Source organism: Lissotriton helveticus, chromosome 10, assembly GCF_964261635.1.
Source record: "Lissotriton helveticus chromosome 10, aLisHel1.1, whole genome shotgun sequence".
In the NCBI taxonomy this organism is placed as follows: domain Eukaryota; kingdom Metazoa; phylum Chordata; class Amphibia; order Caudata; family Salamandridae; genus Lissotriton; species Lissotriton helveticus.
The window spans coordinates 669,256,486-669,270,529 of record NC_136071.1 but is presented as its reverse complement, the minus strand read 5'-3'; the positions used below and the strand labels follow the sequence as shown (position 1 = coordinate 669,270,529).

Genomic DNA, 14,044 nt, shown 5'->3' with positions numbered 1-14,044 from the left:
ACACACAAGACAGCGACAAAAACACCATCAGGCAACAACAGTGAATGGGAGAAGAGGAGGCAGGCAGACAAAGAGCATCACTTAAAGCGGGAGTCACTAGTTACTGTAGGAAGAGGGAGCTCCTTACCTGGGATTACTGAGATAGCTTTTAAAGCTCTCAGAACTCGGAAAGATCGAAGGGCTGAAACATTGCCTAGGTTTACAAATGCGGTTACATACCTGTAGAACCAAATCACAGTTATTTGCTGTCATACACCAAGGCATGCAACTGAATGAACAATGTACCCCGGCTATTAACACTGTAAAGGTGCCTGTCCAGAGAAAAGTCCCCTCGCATGCCAACAACAATGTTTATTCCAGAGTTGGAATGATGAATCCCTTTTCTTGATGTGGCATGGTATGGCAATGGGAACAATTGCCAGAGCAGAAGTTTTCACTAGACAGGCCCTTTTTACAATTTGATATATTGTTAAATGGTATTTGCAATCACAACAATGAGAAAGATAAACGGTCAGGGTGCCTGCTCCATAGTCACCCACAAAGCAAATCACTTAACAACCCAACACTTAAAGTTTGAGCACGGCCGGACGGGGAACCGAAAGTGTGCACAGCTCGGCCAGCCCTCCTAAGGGAGAGGGGGTAGTCAAGCTGGTTGCCCAGGCCGATTTCGGCCGCTTTTGTTACAGGAAGCCGAGATTGTGGCTATGCTGCAAAACCAGCCCCGGTAGAAAAAACGGCCCCCAGGGGTCCAAAACCGACCCTCCCCCACCCTGGAGGCCCACTGGAGAAACGCCCGGTGCCCACTATGGCCAGTCCTGCCCTGATTATGAGTCAGACAGTGAATTTCGATCCTTGCTCAAACCTGTGTCTGTGTAAAGATCACAATTCAAATTATTGTGGTAATTACCACACCCTATATAGGATGTGGATTCTCCCCTGCTGCTCTGGAAGTTATGCAGAAAGGCCCACGGCCTAAAACCTTGTCTTTCCTGCACTTTAACAAACGCCTCACCATCATTTCAGAATGTTAAAAGATATTCTCAGTGCTTCAATGTTACCTTGGGCCACAACCAATAATACCAGGCATTGGCTAAGGACATTTTAGCTTTACCAATGCTTATTTTGTTTGAGATTTTTTTTTTAGGATGAAGATATGACATACGAGCTTCACAGTTGCAGTGATGGGGGAACTGTTGGGTCCTTGCCAAACTAAACCAAGCATTATCTAAAATCTATAATATGTTTAATGTGCCTCATATTGCACCAGTAGTCCCAGCTACTGAAGGAGACTACTTTTTGTGTGGATGTGCAAATTGTGCAAGGGGAGAATTCCACCCCTCGGGATCAGGTAAGCCAATGGCTGAAGAGGCCTGACTATTTGTATCATGCTGTATGTTGTAGTGGGAGAAGCAAAATCTAATTGACACTACATTAGAATAATAGATGAAAAGGGCACACTGAAAACCTCTGTATATAAGTATGTACAGTATATATAAGATCTTGGCTAACACCAGGACTAAAAACTGTGATTTGAGGGTGCCCAATAATGTATGGATGTATGCTATGCTACTGTTCATATTTATCCTCCCAAAAGCCTGCAATCATCAACACAGAAACATGAAGCGGGCACAAGGGCTTATCCAGCCAGACTCTCACCGCGTAGGAGCGGTGCCACATGCCAGCATTAGCTTCATTTGAATACTGTGTGAACACAGAATGTAATTATTATTTGTCCTGCAGCCCATCCGAGGTGATAATTTTGCAATTGTAAAGAGCGAGAGATGTATTCTAACAGTTCAGACCCCGTAATGACTTGAGGATGCTCCAATCGCGCTGCTCACTCAAGCATGCGCAGCGCCTCTAGATAGCAACTCGTATCTACCTAATTTTGTTTCATTCTTCGCATTAAGAAGAGACATCTTTATAGACTTCCTCCTCACATGTTAGCAGCGCAAATTAAAAGATGGCTTCCTAAATCCAGATATTGCCATTTTTAAGCATTAGAAAATTAAAGAAAATGGCAGATGTAGGTAGCGTGTGTGACGGGATGGTTTTTTCCATACCTTGAGTTGGGGAAGGGACATTCGAAGTGGCGTCGACAGTAACTGCGCAGACAACAGTTTTTCTTCATTTAGGTAGAGGAGGTCATCTCAGACATGATATGCATTCCAAAATGGAGCTCACTTTACATCTATATGAGTATTCATGTTGACAATGTACTAAACAGAAAGGGACTTAGATAAAAAGGACAAGTCTTAAAGACCATTTGAGTTGGGCTAGGTACTGACTTAAGAGTGCTCCTACCCAGCAGACCCACTAACTCAGAAACTCTGAATTTTTCCAGGTAACCTGTCCCTGTTTGGGTAGAGGAGTCTAAGGTTGATCTTTGCCAGATCCAAACGGGTTTGATTTCATATGATCAATGTAATTCAATGTGTGCTTATCGCCTTGTTGCAATACAGTCCATTGCCTGTGACTTCAGTACATAACCGAGACACACCAGGCATGTGAGGTGACTTTTTTAGAATCTTCAGGAGGATCCATTTAGGTATGACAACTCTGTTCATCAAGACTTTTTTCAAATTTCCGTTCATATCTATCACACATGTGGCAGCAGGACAGGTAGCCATGAATATTTGTTGAGGTCACATGAATAAAGGGAAGTGTCAACAGGGTTCTCACATGATTTGGCCTTTCAAAAGTGTATTTTATTGTTTGAGAACTATTGCAGAATCCTCACTCAGTTACTTTGCTGTGCAATTATCACAATGAAGTCATCTAGTAATTTTTTTTTAGGCATCTGCACTACCCATGAAGGACCAGTGTATGTTTTCTAGGTGCATCAAGATACTAAAGTCATAGAGCTTAGAAATCTTCTCCACATGAGTGTTTTTTAACACTTGTGTATATAATTTGTTGCTGAAGCCAATGGCTACAGAATGTCAAACATCTCTCACAGAATAAAAATGCGCCCTTCTCTTTAGCAGCTCAGAAAGATCCACACATATATTACGTCAAAATGGTCCCAGAATTATTCAGGAAAATATATTAAAACTGTGGTTCAACTCCTCCCTAACCTGTGCTTTTTCTGGTGACTACTGCAGGGAGTACCATACCAATTCTACATTTCTCAAGAAATTACTGGGGACAATGTGTTGCTAAAACAACTTACATTGTATAGTAATAACCTGTAATGTGTGCAATGATAGAGATTTTGCTCAAACTAAGAGGACTATAAATTAACAATGTGTTTCAAGTTTATGTTTTCAGGGATAGCTAAGCACCTCCTGCAGGTCTGTCATCAAGTGCACATATTTATGTCCTGATGCCCACAGTTCCAGTCACATCAATAGGAATTTGCCAAATGCTAATTGCATAGTTCCAGAGGAATGCAATTAGATGGAAAATTGGAACTCATTGGCAAACCTTCAGGTCTATATTCAGTGGAAGAAGGTCCAGAATTTGCCGTTGTGTATATTGACTTGCACCTTGACTACATAAGTTTTCAAATATCTAAAATAATGGCCAAGGATTCTTGGCCTTTTAAAGGTCACTCAGTAGCTTAATGAGCCTTGTTCATTTCTGAAATATGGGGCAGGCAAAAATACCAATGATTAGTGTGGTATTCTCCATTGAGCTCAAGTTTTGAAAGCCAACCAGGGGCATTCAATCCACAGGAGAGGTTGTTGATCAAAAAACGTTCTTATCATGAATTGGAGAAAAAAATTAGAGCAGTAGGAGGCTGATGAACAAAACTCCAGTTTTTCAGTGTATTAAACAGATTGTCAACATTAGAGTCAAAAGCATGCACCTGAAGATTTGGGGCACTGAAGTATGTTGAATAGGCATTTTGGAATGCTGCCGTATCATGTAACAATTTTGGAAGGAGTAAAGGCCTGAAATTGTCGTTTGGCACTGAAATGGCCAGTGGTTGTTCCACCTGTTACTTTGTTAGTAGCACTGGTGTTAATTAACCCCATTGGTGCTGACCTTCATACCCAGTTATTAGGTCGTTAATTGTGAACATCGAGAGGTTCTGTGATGCTTGTAATCCAGCGCCTGGATACCCCTGGGGTGAATGGTCATGCGCTATAAGTACTGTTTGATTGATATTCCTTGAATTTGTGATCCGTTCATGTTAAACTTTTATTTGGGTGCTGAATACACTTAAATGATCCAGATGCATGAGCATGCTTGTCTTTAGTGTTAATCTTTGTTGCATTGAATATGTGTTTTTTGTCTGTAGATTTTTATTATAAATTACATCAATTCCTTGTGGGCTTGACACAAGATAGTACCAAGTGTAATATTTACCAGCTCTGTAGGCATTGACCAGCTAACTCATGTTTCGCTCTGTCGCCTAGTACGCCACCAAACTATATCAAGGCATATCAGTGACGTGCTGTCTTTATTTTTCATAAATTGGTATTGAACGAATGGATAGGAGACATCTCACAAGGTTAATTATTAGCCTTCTGTTGTGGATGTCTGAGCTTGAGATGTTGCATCCTGCTCTTAGATACATTAGCATTTTACCTTATGGGAAACAGTTCAGTGAAATTCACAGTCCAAGCATTGAAGTGGCAAATTCTAATGAGAAGAATTAGCGTGTGAGTGCTAACACTGTGCTGATTGTTGCATGTTCGGAGCTGGTAGGTCGCAATCTTCCTTTGAAGACTTTGAAAGAAAAAAGCCTACGTATACTGAGGAAATGATGGAATATGAATAAACCACTGGTAGTTCATACCACAGTGTTTGTTTAAACTCAGGGTGGGTCCACCTCTGAGTATTTAGCAGTATGCTAAGGAACGTGTGATTGACTGAAAGGATGAGACAAGTTACATGTAATTGGAAGGTGCATGATGGAGCTCTGCCCCTTGGCATCCTTAATGACATTCTCAAAGAACAAATACTTCCACACCTAAAAGTCAGCAACAGGAGGGGTGCTCAATTAAGCTTATAAAATGACTATTCCAGTTAACATAATCAGTAGGGTAATCTTGCAGCAACTAGTGTGGGAAGATGAAGGAGATTTTTTTATGAAGGTAGTTGTACAGAGGGGAATACTGTATGTCTTCAGATAAAGAAGAAGGCTTGCTGTTTGTTATCTTTAGTGCCATCTCATCTACCTCCAGCCCTGCCGCCTCAATTATCACAGCTTTCCCACAATTTAGATTGTACCAGATGCCGTCTCATTGGACATCTTTGTACATAGACACATTCATTACATGACTATTAAACAATATAATCGATTTCCCATTTGTCTTTTTTGACCCCATATGCCTTTCCTGTTGTTTTTCATTGTGCATATTGACATGAAAAATATTGGCTTGTGCATCTACTAAAACCTAGATGAAGGTATTTCAATGTAAGGTCAAAAGACACTGAACCTTCTCCCCATGAAGACATGTTGTGATGGTTTTGTACTAATGAAACGTATGATACTTCTGTCAACATATAAGTGAATTTCCAGAGGAGCCTTTCATTGGTAATGGTAGTTTCTTTATTGTTTTGTGTAATTTGCTTTCTTGTGTAATCTGTTCTATCTGGGACTCAACTGTCATGATGTCAGAATCTTCTTTAAAGATCAGGGCCAGCATTTGGAAATTATAAATTGGTAAAATGGATGAACTGTAAATATTTTGTTCCAGTCTCCAGCAACACAAACAACTATGTTTACCCACAATTAATTCAACAAGTTCATCCCAGCATTGACTTCATAGTCTCTGTTGCAACACTTGTAGGAAACATTTACCTGAGCTGTTTCTACACAATTGTGTGTGCTAAAAGATGATGCCTCTTAATACCTTAAAATGTGATGGATTGGGATCCGTTCTGTTTAAACAAGTTGCTAAGTAACTTCTTCTTAACTAAAGTTGGTAGCTTCTAACAAAAAATATACTGGCTTATATGGCGACAGGTGCAGTGAGAATGGCATGACTAACAACATTTAGCATTTGGTATTACTAGAACACTAATTACGAACCAGAGCACATTTTTTAAATGTTTAAAAATGTGCACGCTATCGATATAAAATCTTGTACATTGTTTATCCCCATTTTTGCACATTTTTACAACATTTCTGCAACATACTGTAAATGACACTAATCATGACATTTTTTAATTATGCAAAATGAAACTTAAATGATTTTCTGAAATATTGTAAAATGTTAAAACACAAAACCCCTAGGTCAGGTGCAACATACTAAAAAAACACACACAAAATGATGGACGGAATGTTACACATTGGCAAAACATTCACCCCCAGTCACAGATCTGGGTTTGATCCATCGTTATTTTGCTCAACACGCCACCCCAGTTCAGACATGGCAATATGCAATTCAGTCTTTACCCTGCGCCTCATTGCAACAGTCCAGCCCGAACTGCCAAGCCATGTCTTCCCTGGACCGGAATCAAGCATCATATGACCGGTTTCTGGCTTTCAGCCGTCATCAGCCAGGATAGCTTGACTCCAGTGGCGTAGTGAGCACGGGACCCACGTCTGGCCAATGTGCAACATTCCGTCCATTACCTTGTGTGTTTTGCAGTTGCAATTTACTAACATGAGCTGCAGGGTTTAGTTGAAGTTGTCTAGTGCATCCAATATTTAGCTATTTTGATAATACTCCCGCCCCCTTTTTCCACTCTGCTAGAGATAAATAGTAATGCATCAGAAAATAGACACTCAAGAATATTGTCAACAAAGATTTGATTTGTTTCAGAATGCACCAGTGATCATCTAATGAGTTACAAAGACAATTAGAGCCTCCGCAGTAAATGCCCTCATGGAGTATAAATTAGCAAGGGAATGATGACCAAATCCTTTAATGTGTTATCAACATAGACACAGGTAATAGTTTTTGGATCTTTTGAGGGTTCATGATATATTGAAACCCCAGACATATGTGACACAATACGGGCATGATGCATAAGAATTGTGCTGGTAATTTCTCTTGCAGTTCTCCTGGCTTACTCCTTAAATTTATGAGTAAGTCAGAAATACTGCTAGAGTAAGTCACACCTACTCGCAGAAAAATCTTTGCAAATAGTGGGCAGTATATTTAGAACCTTTTTCAGTGCATTTCTTTTTGCCTACACCGCTGATGCCACAGAGTGACCATTTTGTCTGTTTGAAATCGTAGACAGTTAATTAGGTGCTCTGGGAATTGTCATTGTCACAGTGAATTTTTGAACATGCATAAGGAAGAAAGCCTCAAGGGGGTTACCCACTGAAAATGTCCAAATTATCAAACCATTATTTCCATTACCTTCCTAGCCTCATCAAAAGAAGATACAAATCATTTCAAATTTGAGATCTTTACAGGGAATCAAAACAATTTTTCCTATGGAATTGTATTTCCAGAGCACAGTCTGTGAAATATTACTGCTAGTTATCAAGCTTTAAGGTTAGAAATGATAGGGATTTCAACATCACATTGATGAAAAATCCTAAATCAATTTTGCAAGTGACATGGTAAGACACTGGAGTCGCTGTGAGCTTAATTACAATGGTTGAAATTCATACAATCTGTTTTCTTCGTGTTTGGAAATAGATGCTGATGTTTTTTTTAATGATCTGGCCAGCATTATGGTCAAATGTGGGCAGAATAAATCAGTCACTAAATTTTGACTCTTGTGAGTCAAACTATCTCCCAATGCATGCCCCAAAATACACCTTCCAACTTGTACCAATCGCAGCATGGTCAATATCTTAATGACCAGTGCAGCGCTTGCCTTACATTCTAACTACAACAGAAGTACAATCAATACATGCACTAACACATCAACCCACCAATTAAATTTAAAAAAGTGCAAACAGTGTAAGAAATGAACAGAATAAAGGTACTTACGCCATAACAATAACACTGAAGTCCAGCCAATTCCATGGATCTCGAAGGAAGGTGAACTGCTTCAAGCAGAATCCTCTTGCCAATATTTTAATCAATGATTCAAATGTGTAAATGCCAGTGAAAGTGTACCTATATAAATTGTTAAGAAAATGAAGAAAATTAGCATGTAACAAATTCAGTTTTCAGCTCACCTATAATGTGAGCCAGCTCGGCTGGACCCAAGGAAACACATGTGATTAATGCAACTGCACATGAGATCTTGGCCATACGATGATTATAAGATTCTTTGTGTTGGCTTATGATGAAACTGCAGTCAAATCAGACATGGAACATTACCCAGCAAATAATTTTACCAACTCAACAACATGACAATTTTCTTACTCAACAGCAAGTCAATGGAAGGCATGAAAATGTGCATTCTGTTGTGAGTTTATTTGTGTATTGTGTGTGCATGGTATATGATAATTTGCTCATACCTTTCAATTCTCTGTCTCTTCTAACATGGGAGAGCGTTAGTTGTCAAGTTGGTTGGAGGATTTCCAGTGACATCTCCATGCTAAGCATATTTTATTGTACTGCTTTGTCACTACATTTGTGAAGGTGACAGCTCTGGACTAAACTTGTATTACTCCTCCGATTGATTTCAGTAATTAAATTTATTTTTATGTGAACAAATTCTTTAAAAAATATTGCATAAATTGTCCAAATGTATGTTTCTCTCTATGCTGCTACGACTAATTTGTTTGCAAATTTTCGAATACAGCATTTGCTTGCCTCTGCGAAACAGTATGTTTGAGCGGTATTTTAACAAAGAAATTATTTTCTTTCTGTTAAAATATGTTTTAAGGATAGTATTGAAGCATAAATTAAATATATTTAACTATTAATACTGAGAGAAATACAATCACTGAATCTAAAGTTTAAGGAATTGAAAGGTACGAGGTTGGTCCTACTGGAAAATGAAATAAATACCGGGGTTCATTCCATGCTCTTTTAGCAGTAATCCCACTACAGAGCTATCCTCCAAAAATAATGTGCAAGTTAGTTTAACAAGAGTTACATTTTTTTTCAAGGGAAGAAACTACATTGTGCTCTTCCACTTAATCCAGTTGTGCCTTTATACCAATATAAAGACAGCAGGTTTGCATGTATCATGCATTGCTCCTATGTAGGGTTTACACTTGTCCAAAGTGAACGTTTTGTAATGACTTCCAAAAGGGAAAGGGTAGAATGAAATGTTACAACATTTATCCAAAATGGCAATCTCACCACTATTGGCCAGCGCTGAACAGTACCTTTCATTACATTGCAACAAAGATCCTATTTTATTAAGATAATAACTTAATGTGGTAGTGTGTGGCATTAGTCCATTTCTGCCACTGTGAATGGCTTCCGTTTCACATTATAGCTAATGTCGATCTCACCTTTAACATTGTGGCAAGAGTCCTACAGTTAGAGATCAGAGATATTTTGCCATCACACCAAGAGTCTGAAAAGTAAGCAGTGCCATAAACATACTATACATATTGGACATGGAAGTATTTCACACGTGAAAGAAATGTATCATTCCAGCACTGCCACATGAATCTCTGTACTAGCTTAGGAATCATGGTATTGCCCATTTGATGGAAATTCATGATTGGTCATAGACATAATTGTATTAAAAATTGAATCATAGATGATCAATATTCATATTGACCCTCTTCAAGCTCAAAATGAATGCTTGCAAGTGGGTAAGGCCTGCCTGTCTGCATGTTGACCAACTGATCAATTTATTAGTTGATAATTTATTTGCAAGGAGCACACCACAAACAATCACACAGGATGGAGGTTAACTGAAATGTATGTGAATGCCTTCCATCTCACTTATTATATTGCCTACAATTCCAATATCAACCAGAATCACTCGTTCCTATGAAAGGGCACTGTGGATCCACTGCAAAGTGTATTGTGGTGGATCCACAGGGCTTACTCCGTTGTACAGAATTACAAATCCACTTGCACCCTGTGGTGAAGAACACAGTTATTATTCTCGATGACGCTCATAGATAGCCATGTTCAACCTCCAAAGTCACAATAATATTGATATCAATAATGTCTAACAGTAACATGTTTATACTTGATGTAACCAAAGCAACCTATAAAAGGTCGCCTGATTCTATACATACCTAGCCAATATGATGTTCCTGTAGCTAGAACAATGTGCACCTGAATTACCACTGTCAATCCTTAACTTCCTCTGCTGATAGTGCACCTGCTAAATTTTAAGATACTTAACTCCAGAATTCTCTCCACCTTGGGAATATTGTAATGTTTTTGACATTCAATCTATCCCTTCTGACTGGTTTTCACTATATTTTCTTTATCGCTCCAAGACATGGCTGCTGCAAAACTATTTATAATGAGATTAAAGGAAACTACACAAAGAAATTCATAGGTTCTATTGTACAATCAGAAGAATTCACAAAACACATTTTCATTGCATCCCTTTCCATTTTGTGCATTACAAAACGTATTGACAAGCGTTTTCAAAGTCAACCACTCAAAGAGGTCCTTTGTAGCTTTCAGAAAGTATTCTTTGACATAACTACACCCTGTCACAGATTTATAAGGATGTCATGAAGATGTAAAATTACATTTTAATAGTAAAATGACTTCATTCAGATGTACCATAACAAGTGAATTTAGCAAAATGAATGAATTAGATTGGCTGGAAATCATATACTTACTCACTAAATGCAGCTTGCAAGGCATGAAACCTCAGGCACAGCATTTAATCGGGACAGATAATGTATATTTAGCCATCACCATTGAGTCATGAGTTATTGTTTCTTCCCATAAATATTAATAAAATATTCAAAATTTTTGTTTTAAGATTGATGGAAGTACAGGGCTCATGAGACCATATGTCATATATGAATTTGATATTTTTATTGAAGAAGAAAAGATAATGTATGTTTTAGGATTTTTCCATTTTGGGGGAGGGGGAGTGGGATGCCCCAAAAACTAGAAAAAGGTCCAAATAATTATATAGGTAGAAGAAAGTTGACTGTCCATTATTAATATTAGTTACATTTAAGAAAGTGTTCCTTATGTCTGTTGATTATATTTTATCTCAGACTGAACAGCTACAATGTGATCTGGAATGTAAAATTCCATCTTTAATATATTAACTTAGAGATCACTACTTTGCCATGTGTTTGGGATTTCTTTGATCTCATTCACATTTTGAGAAACGTTTACTGAATGTTCTTATAAATAAAGCCAGTTTAGAGGTAGGTGTGATCTGAATATGGCAGTCATAATATTTAGTTTAACGACTAGTCAATATTAAATCCGGGAATACATTTTCTTTATTGCAGTGGTAATCATAGCTAAATTGCAAACTATACAACCAAGACCAAGCTATCCATTCTCAGTGAATGAATTCATTATTTGCTGTCAATGACACTGATAACAGTAGCACTTACCAAAAGAGCCTACGATTCTGCTATGTGCACACAACTCTTTTCCTAATCATTGGTTATTAAATGTTTTTGTTTGAGCAATTTTTCCAGCACAATTTTTATTTCGAAGTGGTTTTTAATTTGGAGTTCAATAGTTTTTGCTTACATAGAAATCGGAAAACCGAACATTTTAACCTCAAGGGATTATTTGAAATGAAGAGTGGTACAACTATTGTTAATCAAAAATGAGTATTGATTGTATATTTGATTGAGTATTGAGGTTCATCTTTACATTAAAAGGTGCCATTATATGTGATGAAGTGTGAAATAATGTAACTTTGAGACAAATATATAATAGTTTTTGTTTTTTCCATCCATCCAAACTTTTCGATAAGTATCAAGAATACAGGGTACGTCTGGTAAACACTATGTTTTAACCAATGTGCAGTACAACCACAAAACGTTTTTTTTCTTGTGTTGCTATTTTGATACGTTTTCACTATATTTATATGTATGCACTGTTGTAATGCTTTCACAAAACAAAAAAATAAAAAACATAGAACATAGCCTAGTTAATTGTTGCAATTTTTAAAAGGATATAGGGAAATAGGAAGTAAGGTGTACAGTATAATACAATGGAAAGTACTGTAAACAACTGTGTTAAACGAAGTAGGTAGAGAGTGAAAAGATACTTACTCTACGTACTTGGTCCATGGCGCCGTGTCAGACATGGCCATGAACACACAGTTGGTTAAAATAGTGCACATAATAAATATACTGAACAATGTAAAAACATGTTAAGGAAATAAGATTACTGAGCAAAATGCATTGTCACGAAATTTTTAAGCTTTCTTAAATTTACTGTACCATAAAATATATAACATTTCAAAGCGTAGCAATGCATTTTGTAGGAAACCGGTCTATCACGCTAAGAGTACATAATGTATTTTCTATACAGTTGTTTCCATTCATGCTTTCCTACATTCTGACTTTTTCGGTGACGTGTTATCTACAGGAGTCTTAGTTTGAAGCTGTCAGGTTAGTTGTTGGGCACATAGGATATTCCTAAGCAATTTAAAACACATGGTTCTGATACCACCCTCAAATTCAATTATGGGGTATTTTTTCAGGTTGAGAAGTGACAGTACTATTTCTTCTTTCTGAAGACTGAAAATTTCAAAAGTGTGTGAAGATATATTTACGATATATTTCATCCATTGTAACAGCCCCCTATGACCTCTTTGATTTATATGGCTCAAGTGGGTTAAATTCTAGGGCATGATACAGCGCTAAATAGACTCATCTCACTGCTGAATGAGGAGTTTTTCAATAAACAGTTGGGATCTCTCATGGAAATAGATGTTGAAAAGGCCTTTGGTAGGCTAAGTTGAGAATTCTTGTATCAGGTAATGGCTAATATGGGCTCGGGTCCTGGGTTTATTTGCTAAATTAGCCTCCTTTAATTGGGTCCCACTGCACGGGTTTGCTCAGGCATAACTATATCTGAGCCTTATGATGTAGAACTAGAGAAGGATGCCCGATTTCACCACTATTATTTGCATTGGCAATGGAACATTTGGTCTGTTGTGCTGGCACAGGAGAATTGTATCGTGGATTAGAGGTTACAGGGCTATCCCAATATTTAGCTTTATATGCTGATGACATGTTTATCTTCCTGAAAGTTGTTAGAGTGAACTTGCCAGGTGCAATAAATCTATTAGAGCATTTTGGTCCTCTCTGGCCTGCACATTAATTTGCAGAAATCCCATTTGTATCCACTCGTGCAGATGCTATCCCTCCTCAGAATCTGCATGGGCTAACATGGAGCTCCACTTGCCTTAAATATTTAGGAGTTATTATATACCATAATCAGCAAGACCAAGTAGATGGTAATGTGGGTGTAGTTATTGGAGCACAACAACATTGGGTAAAGTTTTGGACTACATTATCTTTACCTGCGGCTGGCAGAATAGTGGTGGTTAAAATGGTGATCTTGCAGAGATTGCTCAATTTCGTTTCTACACTAGCGCTGCTAGTGCCTCGCTGGTTTTTCACAGATATGGGTTTTCTATTGTTGGATCTAATCTGGGGAACAGGTAGGCGTAGGAATAACCCTGGCTAAATTTGAGTGCCCTACAGTGGAGTATGATCTAGCTATACCTGATCTTGAGTCTTACTATATAGCAGCCCAACTGCAGTGATTGAATCAGTGGGTTCATAATCGAATGAACCCAGGTGAAGGTGTAGTTGGTTCATTGCCCGTTTTGCTAGACTTATTGCAAGTCCTCTTAGCTCCTCTGCGTCGGCTACCTGTGGCTTCTCAGGAACTCTTGGTAGTACAATGTTGGTGTTGATGTTTACAATGGGGCCATGTCCCAGTACCCTATTCACCTGATTTCCCACTTAGTTGGATAAAGTCAGTGGCTGGTGTAGGTGCGTGAGGAGGAACTGAGAGATGGGCTGATTATGGGGTTAACTGTGTAGGTGATTTAGACCGGGATGGAGTGATACTTTCATTTGAGGGTTTTTTAGAAGAATTTGATGTTCCTGCAGGCCAATCTTTGTTACCTAGAGCTGTGGTTGCCATGATTCAGTATCATTAGGGGAATGGAGGGAATGAGCCTGTAAAGCACCAATCGTGCTGATTACTCTGTACTACGTCAGGCCGCTTAAAAGCTGTTTTGTGCTTATATCGTGCAATGCGTGCAGGTTTCCTTGCTCCCCTTGCTGAATTGAAAATTAAATGGG

General features: G+C 38.3%; 1 protein-coding gene across 2 annotated transcripts in view; it reads right to left on the bottom strand.

Annotated features, from left to right (window-relative positions):
• LOC144784447 (sodium channel protein type 5 subunit alpha-like) overlaps positions 1–14,044 on the bottom strand; it is a 1,060,325-nt gene that overhangs the window by 748,143 nt on the left and 298,138 nt on the right. Inside the window, exons 4-5 of one of the 2 annotated variants that reach the window (XM_078663204.1) lie at positions 11,993–12,082; positions 7,851–7,979 (exon numbers count right to left, since the gene is read on the bottom strand). In XM_078663204.1, the coding sequence (XP_078519330.1) occupies positions 7,851–7,979; positions 11,993–12,082 (219 nt within the window). Of the gene's footprint in view, positions 1–7,850; positions 7,980–11,992; positions 12,084–14,044 lie in introns of both variants that reach the window. The other variant, XM_078663205.1, reaches the window with a different exon arrangement.